We start from the raw sequence: 14,010 nt of genomic DNA, 5'->3' as shown, positions 1-14,010 counted from the left end.
CGACCACCTGCCTTCATCACATCATTTGCCGATCCTGCAGTCGACGCGCTCCGATCGGCCCTGCACGACTGTTTAACAGATGAGCCATCTCAACCGACTGGCCTCACGACTCCGGTGCTTCAAGAGTGTTTCCATGGAAACCGCTTACGGTCTCGTGAAAAGAAGCAAGAGACAGAGGGGAAGAGACAGACTGATGTTCACCTCCAGCACTGTGGTTTTCTTACTTTTCCCTCCTCTCCAGGTTACTCTCCAGGTGACTCCGTAGCTCTACATCTGCTACACGTCAAAAAAAAAAAAAAAAACCACAACTGTGCAAGTGGATGTGCAACCTGTTCGCAGTTAAATGCAGGACAGAGGTTGTAGATATACTAATTTAATCTGTACGGCGATGAATAAGTCACTGGTCCTTTATGAAGGCAGATTCAGCTTATAACACTTGGGACAGGCCTACGGGGATGTGAGTTGGGGGTCGTCCAGCGTGGCTGCAGGCTGTCATCAGTGGCCCGGACAGAACTGAGGGCATCGTCACAAGACTCAAATGGGATTCACTCAAGCAGATAGAACGCCGAGTTCCAGCTGATCCTTGCAGACCCTACACACCACTGAGGCAGAATTGGAATGTTTCCCTTTGCAAGTTAGACACATGGAGACACACACGGCTGCATTATAATGAGTCCCATCGTGTTTGCACATCTAGGATGACAGCTGCAGTATTTTTTTTGTACAATCCTCAATAAAATCAGATTTATGTCACTCATTTCATCCTGATGCGGTGTCGAGCTGCTTGTATCAAGAGTAACTTGACGCTGAAGGATGAACCATTGCTCTCTACTGCGGTGTAAGCGGTGTTTTACTGCCATCTAGTGACAAATATGATAAACTACATCGTATCAAGCAGAATAAATGGAATGGACACGTTCAGGAAGCAGAACTGGAACTTGAATTACGAATAAAATAAAATAAAATAATACATCCAGCAAACAGGTGTAGGAAGAACATGCAGAATTTTAATAGGAAAACAACGACAAACGCAAACAACGACAAAGTATCACAACACTGTAATATACGCTAAAGTTTTCTGTTCTTTCGGGAAGTTTTATTTGACACAGATATTGGTTCTTTTAGGAACATACAAATTCATGAAACTAATGAAACTCTCTAGCAGCCATTGAAATTGCAGCATTCTTGACAATGTAGACCTCTTAAATGCAGAGATATAATTATTGGATAAATTACCGTAAATGAGAAATGAGTCTGCGACAACATCTGGCAACACTGACTGTTTACACTGTTTCCCTTTTCAACTGTGAAATTGTTTAAGGTATTAATTTATTTCATTCGCTTTAAAACTAATATTATGAGTGTGTCGACAGCCATACAGATGACCACCGTCGGCTTTCGTGGCGCGTTCAACGTTTCCGGTGTTGATGAGAGACAACCAGCGTCGCTGAGCACAAAGGGCGAAACTGCGCCCACTAGCGGCCAAATATATATTAGCCCCAGAGTGTTTTCGCACTACGTTCGAGAATGAACGGAGAACCGTTTCGGGCCGTTTAGCTGAGCGCGGCCTTGGCGTCGGTTCGATTCCCGGGTATTGCAAGTAATTATTTTCTCACAAATCAATAATTAAACACTTTACATTACTTTGGTGTGGATTCTCAGTTGCAGACTTAATAAAAATTGGAAAATGAAAGGTGTCCTTGAGCAAGGAACCAAACCCACCATCGTTCGGAGGGCCCTTCTGTGTGTGTACTAAACAGAAACAGGTGTGTCACCTCTCTCTGGACCACTAAAGTATTCATCTCACTCTCTTCTTTTTCTTCTTCCAGCTCAGTTCCAGTTGAGCCAGTTTGGAAATTCCCCCTCACCCCTGCCGAAGCCCAAATTGATGCTTTTAAAGTGTAACAATACCTCAAAATGTGACGCAAGACGTTCTTAGCTTAAATTTGTTTTGCAAAATTTGACACACCTGAAAGCATGAATTCAACACAAATTAAGTCTAAATTAGATGCAAATATAAAGACAAGGATGTGCTGGTATTTCCTTTGGAGGGAATTTGTTTGTTTAAGATGGCAGCGTGTCTTTTTAAGATCCCCTCTCACGCAAATGAGAGGTGGGGACAGTTTCAGCCTGTCTTTTCCCGAACATTCCAAGATTTAACCCAATGTTCCATACAATTGTCGCACTCGTCCATCTACTCCTGTGACTTATTTTAAATTACAGCTGGTTAAATCGCAAGAAATCAGTGCATACGTCTGACAAATTATAAAAACAGCCGATGGCTTTAATACAGTCAATTATAGTCTTGGCCTGTGTAGAAATGTAGCTTTAATCACTAAAAGAAGAGAAGAAGTGCACTTTCTCAACAACATTAAGAAGCAACACACTCACGATTCCTTTTCAGATTATGGATAATGTCAACTAACCATTTTGAAGGATATAAAAATAAAACATAACTAGATGGGCATATATATTTCCCTCTTCTTTGTCTCTCTTCACTGGTCTTCAACCTTTTTTTCCATCATCTGCTTGTTTGTCCAAATCCTCAGAGACCGAGGGAGCGTCTCTCTGCCAGAACAAAAGGGTTTTTCAGTATCGCATAAATCTTTCCAATTCTTTTGTGGCTGGACTCCATATGGAGATTGTTTCAGTTTCCACGGACTCACCACAGTTTGTGTGTCTTTTCCGCACGTGCACATCAGCCATTTGATGTACTCGTCTCGCACCTGAAGCAAACAAACATTATTTGCCCATAACATTATTTAAACCAGTATAATTAGCAAAAGCCATAGTTTCTCCTGTGCTTCCTCACTGCTTTATGACGACATTTTCCAGAACATTCTACCTCTGCTTTAGTTCACTTCCCCCCGTTGGTTCACTTCCTCACTTCCACACTAGGGTTTACATACAAGTGAACCGAAACCGATGTTTTTAGGTGAACCAGAGTCCACTTTTTGGTTTGAATGAGCTTTCAAACCCGATATAATCATACCAGACAGAGAACAGTGAATCTACTCCAAATATCGACTGTGCAGGAAATTATTTGTGGCATCATAAAATAGATGAGGAACCATGTTAGCACCACCCTATGCGCCCATGAGCCTCCTGTCACGTTTATGATGATAATGTATCATTTAAATGTCACAGACACGCCAGGAGGAAGGAGGAAACTGAGGCAATTATCGAGCTACAATGTACCTCTTTGTTGAGCAGACAGTGGACGATGAAGAGGAAGGTGCCCTGCTGGGAGTTCAACATGATGAACAGGACCTGAAAGAACAGGTTTGTCTGGTAGAGACCCAGAATCCAGGTACAGCCCAGTATGACGAACTGGGCCACGATCTTGAACAAAATCAACCTGCAAAGGAAAAGAGAGATTTGAACGAGGTGGACGTGAGTTTTACCCGCAGCCGTCAGACTTTTTGTCTTAGACCTGGTGTCTTTGGACTGGGAAGCGCCGCTTCTCATGTTGGCCAGGGTGGTTCTCAGAGACCAGAGCGTCGCACAGAACAAGAACCAGTTTAGCTTGAAGCAGACATAACGACAGGGAGGTCAGAGAGCGAAGGATGCGAGGATGCACAGAAGGGGAACGTACTCTTATATTAAATGCACTCCTTGTTAGCATGACGCTAACAAGTGTTGTCAGAGTCGTTTGTTTTTGCATGTTTCTCTTTAGTCTTGCAACATTCGCTATCCAATACTTTAATCATCAACATCATCAACAACCTTGATATAAACAGTCAGAAAAAATGAAGAACTTAAATTCTCATCTAATTTAGAGAAAACCTCAAGCCGGGAAAGGGGGGCAGGTTCTCGGATGTATTATTTTATTTTATTCATGATTCGGGGATTGCTCGGCATGCTAGCACGGAGGCATTTTTTGGGATAATAAAAACTGTCAACACAAATTTCACACAGTTTTGGCTCACCCCAAGAATAGCAATCACTGGCCCTGTCAGAGCCCAGTTAAATTTTCGTCTTTCAGACAACCAGCACCTGCAGGGGAATTAAACGAACACTGGTTTATGATCTAAATGCAGTAAAGGAAGACAGTCACCTTTAACGTCTACAACTCACATCTTAGCTTCGGTTGCGCCGTAACCATCTGAATACACCAGCGCAGAGACGCCCACGATGGTAAAGGGAACGCCGTAGCCAATCAGATAGAGCAGCGGCCTGGGGAGGCCATCCCTCTGAATGACCTGTACTTTGGTGAGCCTTCGGACTAAGAGGTGGAGCTGCAGCGCTTCCAGCAGCATCCACACAAAGCTCGCGATGACTAAGAAGTGGAGAAGACCGGCCATGACGGTGCAGGCCAACTGTGGAGAAACACAACCACACGGTCACCGCAGGCCCAGCCTGAGCCACCCTGAGTCCAAGCCTCACCTCATTTTCGGTGTATTCCTGGTTCCAGAGCAGTAGCAGATGAGACATGGAGAGGTTGAGGCACAGGTGAAGACGGGCTGTGTTGTTGATCTTCGGGTTCCAGCTACACAAGAGGAAGGTGAAGATGGCCAAGCCGAAGAAGAACAGGCCGACAATCACGCACACTCGGTTTAGCCAATCCAGAAACGGATTCGCTGGGGCCGGCTGAGGAGACAGGGGACAGCGGTGGGCTGGGGCTCCACTCTGGCACTCAGAGGTGCTCATTTCACTATAAAGGAGCTTCCGTTACCTCTGCAATCTGCATGATGAGGGCAAAGGTCGACAGGTGAGAGCAGGAGCACACCGTGTAGTTCTCATGGGTGAACGAGATCCAGCAGCCATCGGTGGACCAACGCTTCTCACCGCTACTTTGTCCTCCTTCACCAACCTCCCAGTACACACAGGTCACTATTCCGTTTTCAGGTATTTTCTGGAAATAAGAGATTAGTGGAGGTTAAACAAATGGATGGATGGATGGATGGATGGATGGATGGATGGATGGATGGATGGATGGATGGATGGATGGATGGATGGATGATGGGTGGGTGGATGGATGATGGGTGGGTGGATGGATGGATGGATGGATGGATGGATGGATGGATGGATGGATGGATGATGGATGGATGGATGGATGGATGGATGGATGATGGGTGGGTGGGTGGATGGATGGATGGATGGATGGATGGATGGATGGAGGGATGGATGGATGGATGGATGGATGGATGAGGGTGGGGGTGGATGGATGGATGGATGGATGGATGGATGGATGTGATGGATGGATGGATGGATGGATGATGGATGGATGATGGGGGATGATGGATTGATGAATGGATGGATGGATGATGGATGGATGATGGACGGACGGACGGACACCTTCTTGTGCTGGATGGTGAAGTTGACGGGCTCCGTCAGGTTGGTGTTGTTGACAGTCGGCAGCAGCACCGTGAAGACGTCTGAGTTCATCTCGGTCCTGTTGACTGTCCTGAAGTACTGGTGACTGAGGAGGCTCTCCATCCCATTGAGCGTCAGTATGGCCACTGTAGCAGAACCTGTCGACACAAACCAGTGGCATCACAACCATCAGAGGGCCGCCGCAGGACGGAGGCCGTCCTCTCACCGTTGTTGGCGCTAGCCATGGCCTTCAGGTTCATGTCCAGCGCCTGTCCTCTGGCAGAAATGGCCACATAGTTTGCGTCGTTATCCTCAGCACCGACGGTCTCCAGGCTCATATCTTGGATTATAAACGCAGACAGCGTCAGGATTTAACACCAACTGGTCTATATTAGCTAACCCAGCTCACCTCTCTTACCCACTGTTAAGGTTTGCACTGACTGTTTCGTTTGGTTGTGAGCTGATCGCACCATCGTGGTCACCAGACGGTCTGAGATGTCCAGGATGATGCTGCCGGCTTCGGCGTCCCCTTCGCTACTCACCGTGACTGACCGGGCACGTGGTCCAACGCCAGACACCTCCTGTAAGAATTCCAGATGATTGCAATGAAAAAAACAGATTTAAATACAGATGTTAAGTAAAAGGAAACGATCTGTTCTCTTCAAAATGATCCTACCATGGTTGCTGACAGGCTGTTGGTCACTGTCTGGAATTGGAAAGAGTAAAGGAAATGATTAGTTCTGATAAGCTAATTATTTCCTTGGTTTTGAACATATTAGCTTACTGCTGCTGGCAAGAAGGCATCTGTGTTGTTCTGGAGTTCCTGGTTCATATTGCCCAGGAACGCCTGCTCTTTTGTCTGGCCCTGCAACGGAGACGTAGACATGCTCGGGATGCTGCGCAGACTACAATCAACAAAACACAATATTCCACCTCACCACTTGGGGTACAATTTCATCCAGGACCTCATCGATACCTGAGGAATTCAGAAATATAAATATGGCGCAGCAACATCTCTGCCTTTTTCAACAGTTTCGCCGGATTATTCTGCTTACTTTTGCAAAATGAGGTCCCGACCAGCCACAGGATGCCGGTTGAAGGGTAGAATCCATCGGGACAGGAGCAGAAGAAGGTCCCCGGCACGTTAGTGCACACAGTATTCCTGCCGCAGATACCCGGAGTCTCAGCACACTCGTCGATATCTGCAGAGTGAGAGTCAAAACAGGCTGATTTGTTGAAGTACGTACACACACACACACACACACGCACACACACACACACACACACACACACACACACACACACACACACACACACACACACACACACACACACATCCTTGTACTTGTCTTTGTGAGGACTTAAATGGACATAAGGCTCCTTTCTCTAACCATCACAACTAACCACCAAACTCTAAACTTGGTCCTAACATAAACCCAGTTCTAACCTCAACCCTAAAACCATGTCTTAAGCCTCAACCAGTTCTTTGGAGTTGTGAGGACCAACCAAACATGTCCTGACGTAAAAACATCTTCACTTTGCTAGTAGAATCTGTATTTTGGCTCTCATGTGTAGCAAGTACAAGAACACAGCCACCCACATGAACACACACACCAAACAAGTGGTCGTGCACCTGTGCAGGGGTTAGTGACGCTGGCTATCACTTTCAGGTTGTTCAGTCGGTAACCGCTGTTGCAGGTACAGTTGTAGGACCCAATCAGATTGGTGCAGTTGGACTTTGGCCCACAGATCGTCGGAAACTCCACACATTCACCGACATCTTAGTACACATACAAATCAGATGTTTCATTAAACACAAGGAAAAGCTTCATGTCTTCCTTTGTGGTGGATTTTTCCATCCTTGTTTACCGATACAAACGTTGGTTTCCTCTCGGGGTTCAACCGACCGATTAGTTGGTGCCCAGCCCCAGTTGCATGCACATGTGAAAGACCCCGGTGTGTTGGTGCACGTGGACTCAGGACCACAGACAGTTGAGTTCATGCACTCATCGATGTCTGAGAAAGGCAAAGTTAAGGCAGACCAAAAATAAAAATGTCTTCCATACTATGACCACTGATACATATGTGCTGTAGGAGAACACAAACCTTGACAGACAGGTCTTGCATCCATGGCTACATAATATCCTTCGTTGCAGGTGCATGTAAAGCTCCCAATGTTGTTTAAGCAAGCGCCGTTATCACCGCAGACATTAGCCAGACATTCATCGTCATCTGCAGAGAGTAACTGATGTGTTTAACCTGCAAACGCTGCCAGGACCAACGCGATTTGAGGCTTCCGAAGACAGAGGAAGAGGAGCTGTATTAATACCTATGCACAGATTGTTTGATCCAGGTGGTGATGCAGAATCTGTTGCCCTGTATCCAATAAAGCAGGTGCAGTGGAACCCTCCGACGATGTTGGTACAGTACGAATTTTGACCACAGATGCCATCTTGTTTGCATTCATCTATGTCTGAGAGTTTGGGCATGTTAGGAAGCGCATAAAGATACAATATCAGGCATTTGTATGCTGACCATTTTGAGACCTTTTGAGACCAAAAAGAACTGCACAAGATGATGACATTATCTAAAGTTTTAAGGTCAATGACGGCAGCTGAAAGAAATTCACTTACCAACGCAACCGTATGAATCAGAAGTGGGGATGTTAGCAGGGAGAAGTTCATACCCAACTTGACATACGCAGCCTCCAAACGGGGCACACTGGGCCAGAGGTCCACAGGACTCTGGCTGACAGACATGGTGATCTTAAAGAAGTGAAAATGGCATCCAATTTTAGATATCAGCTCAATTTGTCGATGCTCATCTGTGTGAGTGTGCTTATTACTACAGCATGTTAAATGTAAAATGACATTTTGCTAGACTAAACTGATAAAAATCATACTATATACACAATTATTTCTACATTCTGCCACTCTATGCATGGGAGCGCCGCAAGGTTCTATAAAAGCCTACTTAAATTCTGCTTCTGGAGGTTTTTTTTTTTTTTTTTTTTAACTCATTCTCTTTTCATATGTTGACTGGAACATTTGAAAACAAAGGGGAAAGAGTCACCACTTACAGATCACATATCCCATGCCGGCCTGTGGAAGAGTTAAAGGCTTGTACACGTAGAAGCCCCCAGGACAATAAGCCACGCTGACCTCAGCACTTAGCCCATTGTCACAAGCTTGAAGGTTATCCCCGTACGCGGTCCCGGTCTCTTCGCTCAACGACTCATTAGTCGGGTAAATAAATGGTATATGAAGTACATGTGCTGTGCCCCCTATATTTATTCCTATACAGACTGCGATTACTCTGTCGCCACCGATCCCAGTGAACCGCCACCACTGGTTAAGAAGCTTTGAGTCGTCTTTTGGGAAGCCAGGGAAAGACGTCGACACAAAGGCTCGGTTTCGCCACGGCTCTGTTATGTTGGTGTATCCATTGCAAGAACCTGAAAAGAACAAAACAGAATTCAATGGGTATTTTATCCATTTTTATCAGCCTTTATTGTGCTATATGATTACTATGCAATACCATTAGGGAAACCCCAAGCAAGAGGGAGGACGACTAAGCCTGATAAAAGACAAAACCACAGAAGCTGTCAGAACATTTGACAACATTTGCAGGCAGTGATTTCTCAGTGAGTCTCAAACATCTACGAGAAAGCAGAGATTCACTTACCCAGAAGAAGAGACAAGGCACAGCAGTTCATCATTCACACTTCAGATCTGGGGACCGGCTCAGACAGGCTGAGCTCCACATGCCCGGATTTGCAATATCCAAAAACTGTTTTGAAAAGATTTGATCCGAATGCAAAAAAACCAATGCAAATCCACCAAGCCCAGGTGTCGAAGACCTGCTTTGACAGGTCTTCGACACCTGGGCTGAAATGTTGGATTGTTAGCGTGTTCTTAAATTGATAATATTTGTGAAACTTTATCCTGGAGTTTGAGATTTGCTGGATCCTTTCAAGTCGACAATGGATGGGTGTCAGACCTGAATTTAAAATTTAAAAAGTTTATCGGATTAAAGCACAAGTTAATTTAGAGCATAATGTAAACATCCGGGCCATAACCAAATCTTGCCAAAAATGCAACAAGGTTGTGTTGCCACGGTTACCGGATTACGTCAAAACACTGGATTCTTTATCTGACTGGGTTAATCCAGTTGTTTAAGCTGTCAGGTACGTTTTATTCTTTCTGAAATCGCACTGAATGCAAACATGAAAAACTCAGACACAGAATAGGCAGAGAATCATATTTATTTTATGAGGCATTTAGTCAGATTTTTATGGATTATTGTCGCTCTTTGGTTCCGTCACTTCATGTGCGGGCAGCGTCATAGTTGGCCACGAACCAATCGCAGGTCATCTTTAAGGCTAGAAGAGCAGTAAATAACAAAACTATAAATCAACCAAAGTAAACACACATCTATCATTTGGATCATTTATCAACACAGAATTCCTTTTGCTACAGAAAAATGACGATTGTTGATATTTCATTACTGCATTTTGTTGCTCTGTACCTGTACATGTGCAATAACAATAAAGTTGAATCTAATCTAATCTACATTTCTCACAATAGGACAGATTTGCTGTGATGCTTTCATGGAACTCTGACCTTCTTTAAGTGGCGTAAAGGTGAAGTCGGGGAGGTAGCTCCTTAGCTTGGCGTTGCTGTCAAAGCAGGTCTTCGACACCTGGGCTGAAATGTTGGATTGTTAGCGTGTTCTTAAATTGATAATATTTGTGAAACTTTATCCTGGAGTTTGAGATTTGCTGGATCCTTTCAAGTCGACAATGGATGGGTGTCAGACCTGAATTTAAAATTTAAAAAGTTTATCGGATTAAAGCACAAGTTAATTTAGAGCATAATGTAAACATCCGGGCCATAACTAAATCTTGCCAAAAATGCAACAAGGTTGTGTTGCCACGGTTACCGGATTACGTCAAAACACTGGATTCTTTATCTGACTGGGTTAATCCAGTTGTTTAAACTGTCAGGTACGTTTTATTCTTTTATTCTTTCTGAAATCGCACTGAATGCAAACATGAAAAACTCAGACACAGAATAGGCAGAGAATCATATTTATTTTATGAGGCATTTAGTCATATTTTTATGGATTATTGTCGCTCTTTGGTTCCGTCAGTTCATGTGCGGGCAGCGTCATAGTTGGCCACGAACCAATCGCAGGTCATCTTTAAGGCTAGAAGAGCAGTAAATAACAAAACTATAAATCAACCAAAGTAAACACGCATCTACCTGCTCTTCTAGCCTTAAAGATGACCTGCGATTGGTTCGTGGCCAACTATGACGCTGCCCGCACATGAACTGACGGAACCAAAGAGCGACAATAATCCATAAAAATATGATTAGATTAGATTAGATTCAACTTTATTGTTATTGCACATGTACAGGTAGATGCGTGTTTACTTTGGTTGGACAGATTTGCTGTGATGCTTTCATGGAACTCTGACCTTCTTTAAGTGCCATAAAGGTGAAGTCGGGGAGGTAGCTCCTTAGCTTGGCGTTGCTGTCAAAGCAGGTCTTCGACACCTGGGCTGAAATGTTGGATTGTTAGCGTGTTCTTAAATTGATAATATTTGTGAAACTTTATCCTGGAGTTTGAGATTTGCTGGATCCTTTCAAGTCGACAATGGATGGGTGTCAGACCTGAATTTAAAATTTAAAAAGTTTATCGGATTAAAGCACAAGTTAATTCAGAGCATAATGTAAACATCCGGGCCATAACTAAATCTTGCCAAAAATGCAACAAGGTTGTGTTGCCACGGTTACCGGATTACGTCAAAACACTGGATTCTTTATCTGACTGGGTTAATCCAGTTGTTTAAACTGTCAGGTACGTTTTATTCTTTCTGAAATCGCACTGAATGCAAACATGAAAAACTCAGACACAGAATAGGCAGAGAATCATATTTATTTTATGAGGCATTTAGTCATATTTTTATGGATTATTGTCGCTCTTTGGTTCCGTCAGTTCATGTGCGGGCAGCGTCATAGTTGGCCACGAACCAATCGCAGGTCATCTTTAAGGCTAGAAGAGCAGTAAATAACAAAACTATAAATCAACCAAAGTAAACACGCATCTACCTGCTCTTCTAGCCTTAAAGATGACCTGCGATTGGTTCGTGGCCAACTATGACGCTGCCCGCACATGAACTGACGGAACCAAAGAGCGACAATAATCCCTAAAAATATGATTAGATTAGATTAGATTCAACTTTATTGTTATTGCACATGTACAGGTAGATGCGTGTTTACTTTGGTTGGACAGATTTGCTGTGATGCTTTCATGGAACTCTGACCTTCTTTAAGTGGCATAAAGGTGAAGTCGGGGAGGTAGCTCCTTAGCTTGGCGTTGCTGTCAAAGCAGGTCTTCGACACCTGGGCTGAAATGTTGGATTGTTAGCGTGTTCTTAAATTGATAATATTTGTGAAACTTTATCCTGGAGTTTGAGATTTGCTGGATCCTTTCAAGTCGACAATGGATGGGTGTCAGACCTGAATTTAAAATTTAAAAAGTTTATCGGATTAAAGCACAAGTTAATTTAGAGCATAATGTAAACATCCGGGCCATAACTAAATCTTGCCAAAAATGCAACAAGGTTGTGTTGCCACGGTTACCGGATTACGTCAAAACACTGGATTCTTTATCTGACTGGGTTAATCCAGTTGTTTAAACTGTCAGGGACGTTTATTCTTCTTCTAAATCGCACTGAATGCAAACATGAAAAACTCAGACACAGAATAGGCAGAGAATCATATTTATTTTATGAGGCATTTAGTCATATTTTTATGGATTATTGTCGCTCTTTGGTTCCGTCAGTTCATGTGCGGGCAGCGTCATAGTTGGCCACGAACCAATCGCAGGTCATCTTTAAGGCTAGAAGAGCAGTAAATAACAAAACTATAAATCAACCAAAGTAAACACGCATCTATCATTTGGATCATTTATCAACACAGAATTCCTTTTGCTACAGAAAAATGACGATTGTTGATATTTCATTACTGCATTTTGTTGCTCTGTACCTGTACATGTGCAATAACAATAAAGTTGAATCTAATCTAATCTAATCTACATTTCTCACAATAGGACAGATTTGCTGTGATGCTTTCATGGAACTCTGACCTTCTTTAAGTGCCATAAAGGTGAAGTCGGGGAGGTAGCTCCTTAGCTTGGCGTTGCTGTCAAAGCAGGTCTTCGACACCTGGGCTGGAATGTTGGATTGTTAGCGTGTTCTTAAATTGATAATATTTGTGAAACTTTATCCAGGAGTTTGAGAACATCCGGGCCATAACTAAATCTTGCCAAAAATGCAACAAGGTTGTGTTGCCACGGTTACCGGATTACGTCAAAACACTGGATTCTTTATCTGACTGGGTTAATCCAGTTGTTTAAGCTGTCAGGTACGTTTTATTCTTTCTGAAATCGCACTGAATGCAAACATGAAAAACTCAGACACAGAATAGGCAGAGAATCATATTTATTTTATGAGGCATTTAGTCAGATTTTTATGGATTATTGTCGCTCTTTGGTTCCGTCACTTCATGTGCGGGCAGCGTCATAGTTGGCCACGAACCAATCGCAGGTCATCTTTAAGGCTAGAGAGCAGTAAATAACAAAACTATAAATCAACCAAAGTAAACACACATCTATCATTTGGATCATTTATCAACACAGAATTCCTTTTGCTACAGAAAAATGATGATTGATGATATTTCATTATTTCATTTGCATTTTGTTGCTCTGTACCTGTACATGTGCAATAACAATAAAGTTGAATCTAATGTAATCTAATCTAATCTAATCTAATCTAATCTAATCTAATCTAATCTAATCTACATTTCTCACAATAGGACAGATTTGCTGTGATGCTTTCATGGAACTCTGACCTTCTTTAAGTGGCATAAAGGTGAAGTCGGGGAGGTAGCTCCTTAGCTTGGCGTTGCTGTCAAAGCAGGTCTTCGACACCTGGGCTGAAATGTTGGATTGTTAGCGTGTTCTTAAATTGATAATATTTGTGAAACTTTATCCTGGAGTTTGAGATTTGCTGGATCCTTTCAAGTCGACAATGGATGGGTGTCAGACCTGAATTTAAAATTTAAAAAGTTTATCGGATTAAAGCACAAGTTAATTTAGAGCATAATGTAAACATCCGGGCCATAACCAAATCTTGCCAAAAATGCAACAAGGTTGTGTTGCCACCGGTTACCGGATTACGTCAAAACACTGGATTCTTTATCTGACTGGGTTAATCCAGTTGTTTAAGCTGTCAGGTACGTTTTATTCTTTCTGAAATCGCACTGAATGCAAACATGAAAAACTCAGACACAGAATAGGCAGAGAATCATATTTATTTTATGAGGCATTTAGTCAGATTTTTATGGATTATTGTCGCTCTTTGGTTCCGTCACTTCATGTGCGGGCAGCGTCATAGTTGGCCACGAACCAATCGCAGGTCATCTTTAAGGCTAGAAGAGCAGTAAATAACAAAACTATAAATCAACCAAAGTAAACACACATCTATCATTTGGATCATTTATCAACACAGAATTCCTTTTGCTACAGAAAAATGACGATTGTTGATATTTCATTACTGCATTTTGTTGCTCTGTACCTGTACATGTGCAATAACAATAAAGTTGAATCTAATCTAATCTACATTTCTCA

The 14,010-nt window shown here is 43.0% G+C and overlaps 1 protein-coding gene across 1 annotated transcript; it reads right to left on the bottom strand.

Annotated features, from left to right (window-relative positions):
* Window positions 1-2,259: 2,259 nt before the first annotated feature.
* LOC130515332 (adhesion G protein-coupled receptor E2-like) lies at window positions 2,260-8,777 on the bottom strand (the record flags this gene model as incomplete). Its single annotated transcript, XM_057015496.1, has 21 exons — window positions 2,260-2,568; window positions 2,667-2,726; window positions 3,199-3,358; window positions 3,434-3,525; window positions 3,930-3,996; window positions 4,078-4,319; window positions 4,387-4,590; window positions 4,676-4,855; window positions 5,293-5,474; window positions 5,543-5,665; window positions 5,726-5,897; window positions 5,993-6,022; window positions 6,101-6,181; window positions 6,255-6,292; window positions 6,372-6,518; window positions 6,950-7,096; window positions 7,186-7,332; window positions 7,423-7,548; window positions 7,646-7,789; window positions 7,950-8,081; window positions 8,396-8,777. Coding segments are annotated over 21 exons (2,919 nt in total), but the record flags the coding sequence as incomplete, so codon positions are not given.
* Window positions 8,778-14,010: the final 5,233 nt, after the last annotated feature.

Source organism: Takifugu flavidus, chromosome 18 (genome assembly GCF_003711565.1).
Source record: "Takifugu flavidus isolate HTHZ2018 chromosome 18, ASM371156v2, whole genome shotgun sequence".
Taxonomy (NCBI): Eukaryota; Metazoa; Chordata; class Actinopteri; order Tetraodontiformes; family Tetraodontidae; genus Takifugu; species Takifugu flavidus.
This window is presented reverse-complemented; position numbering and strand designations above follow the sequence as displayed.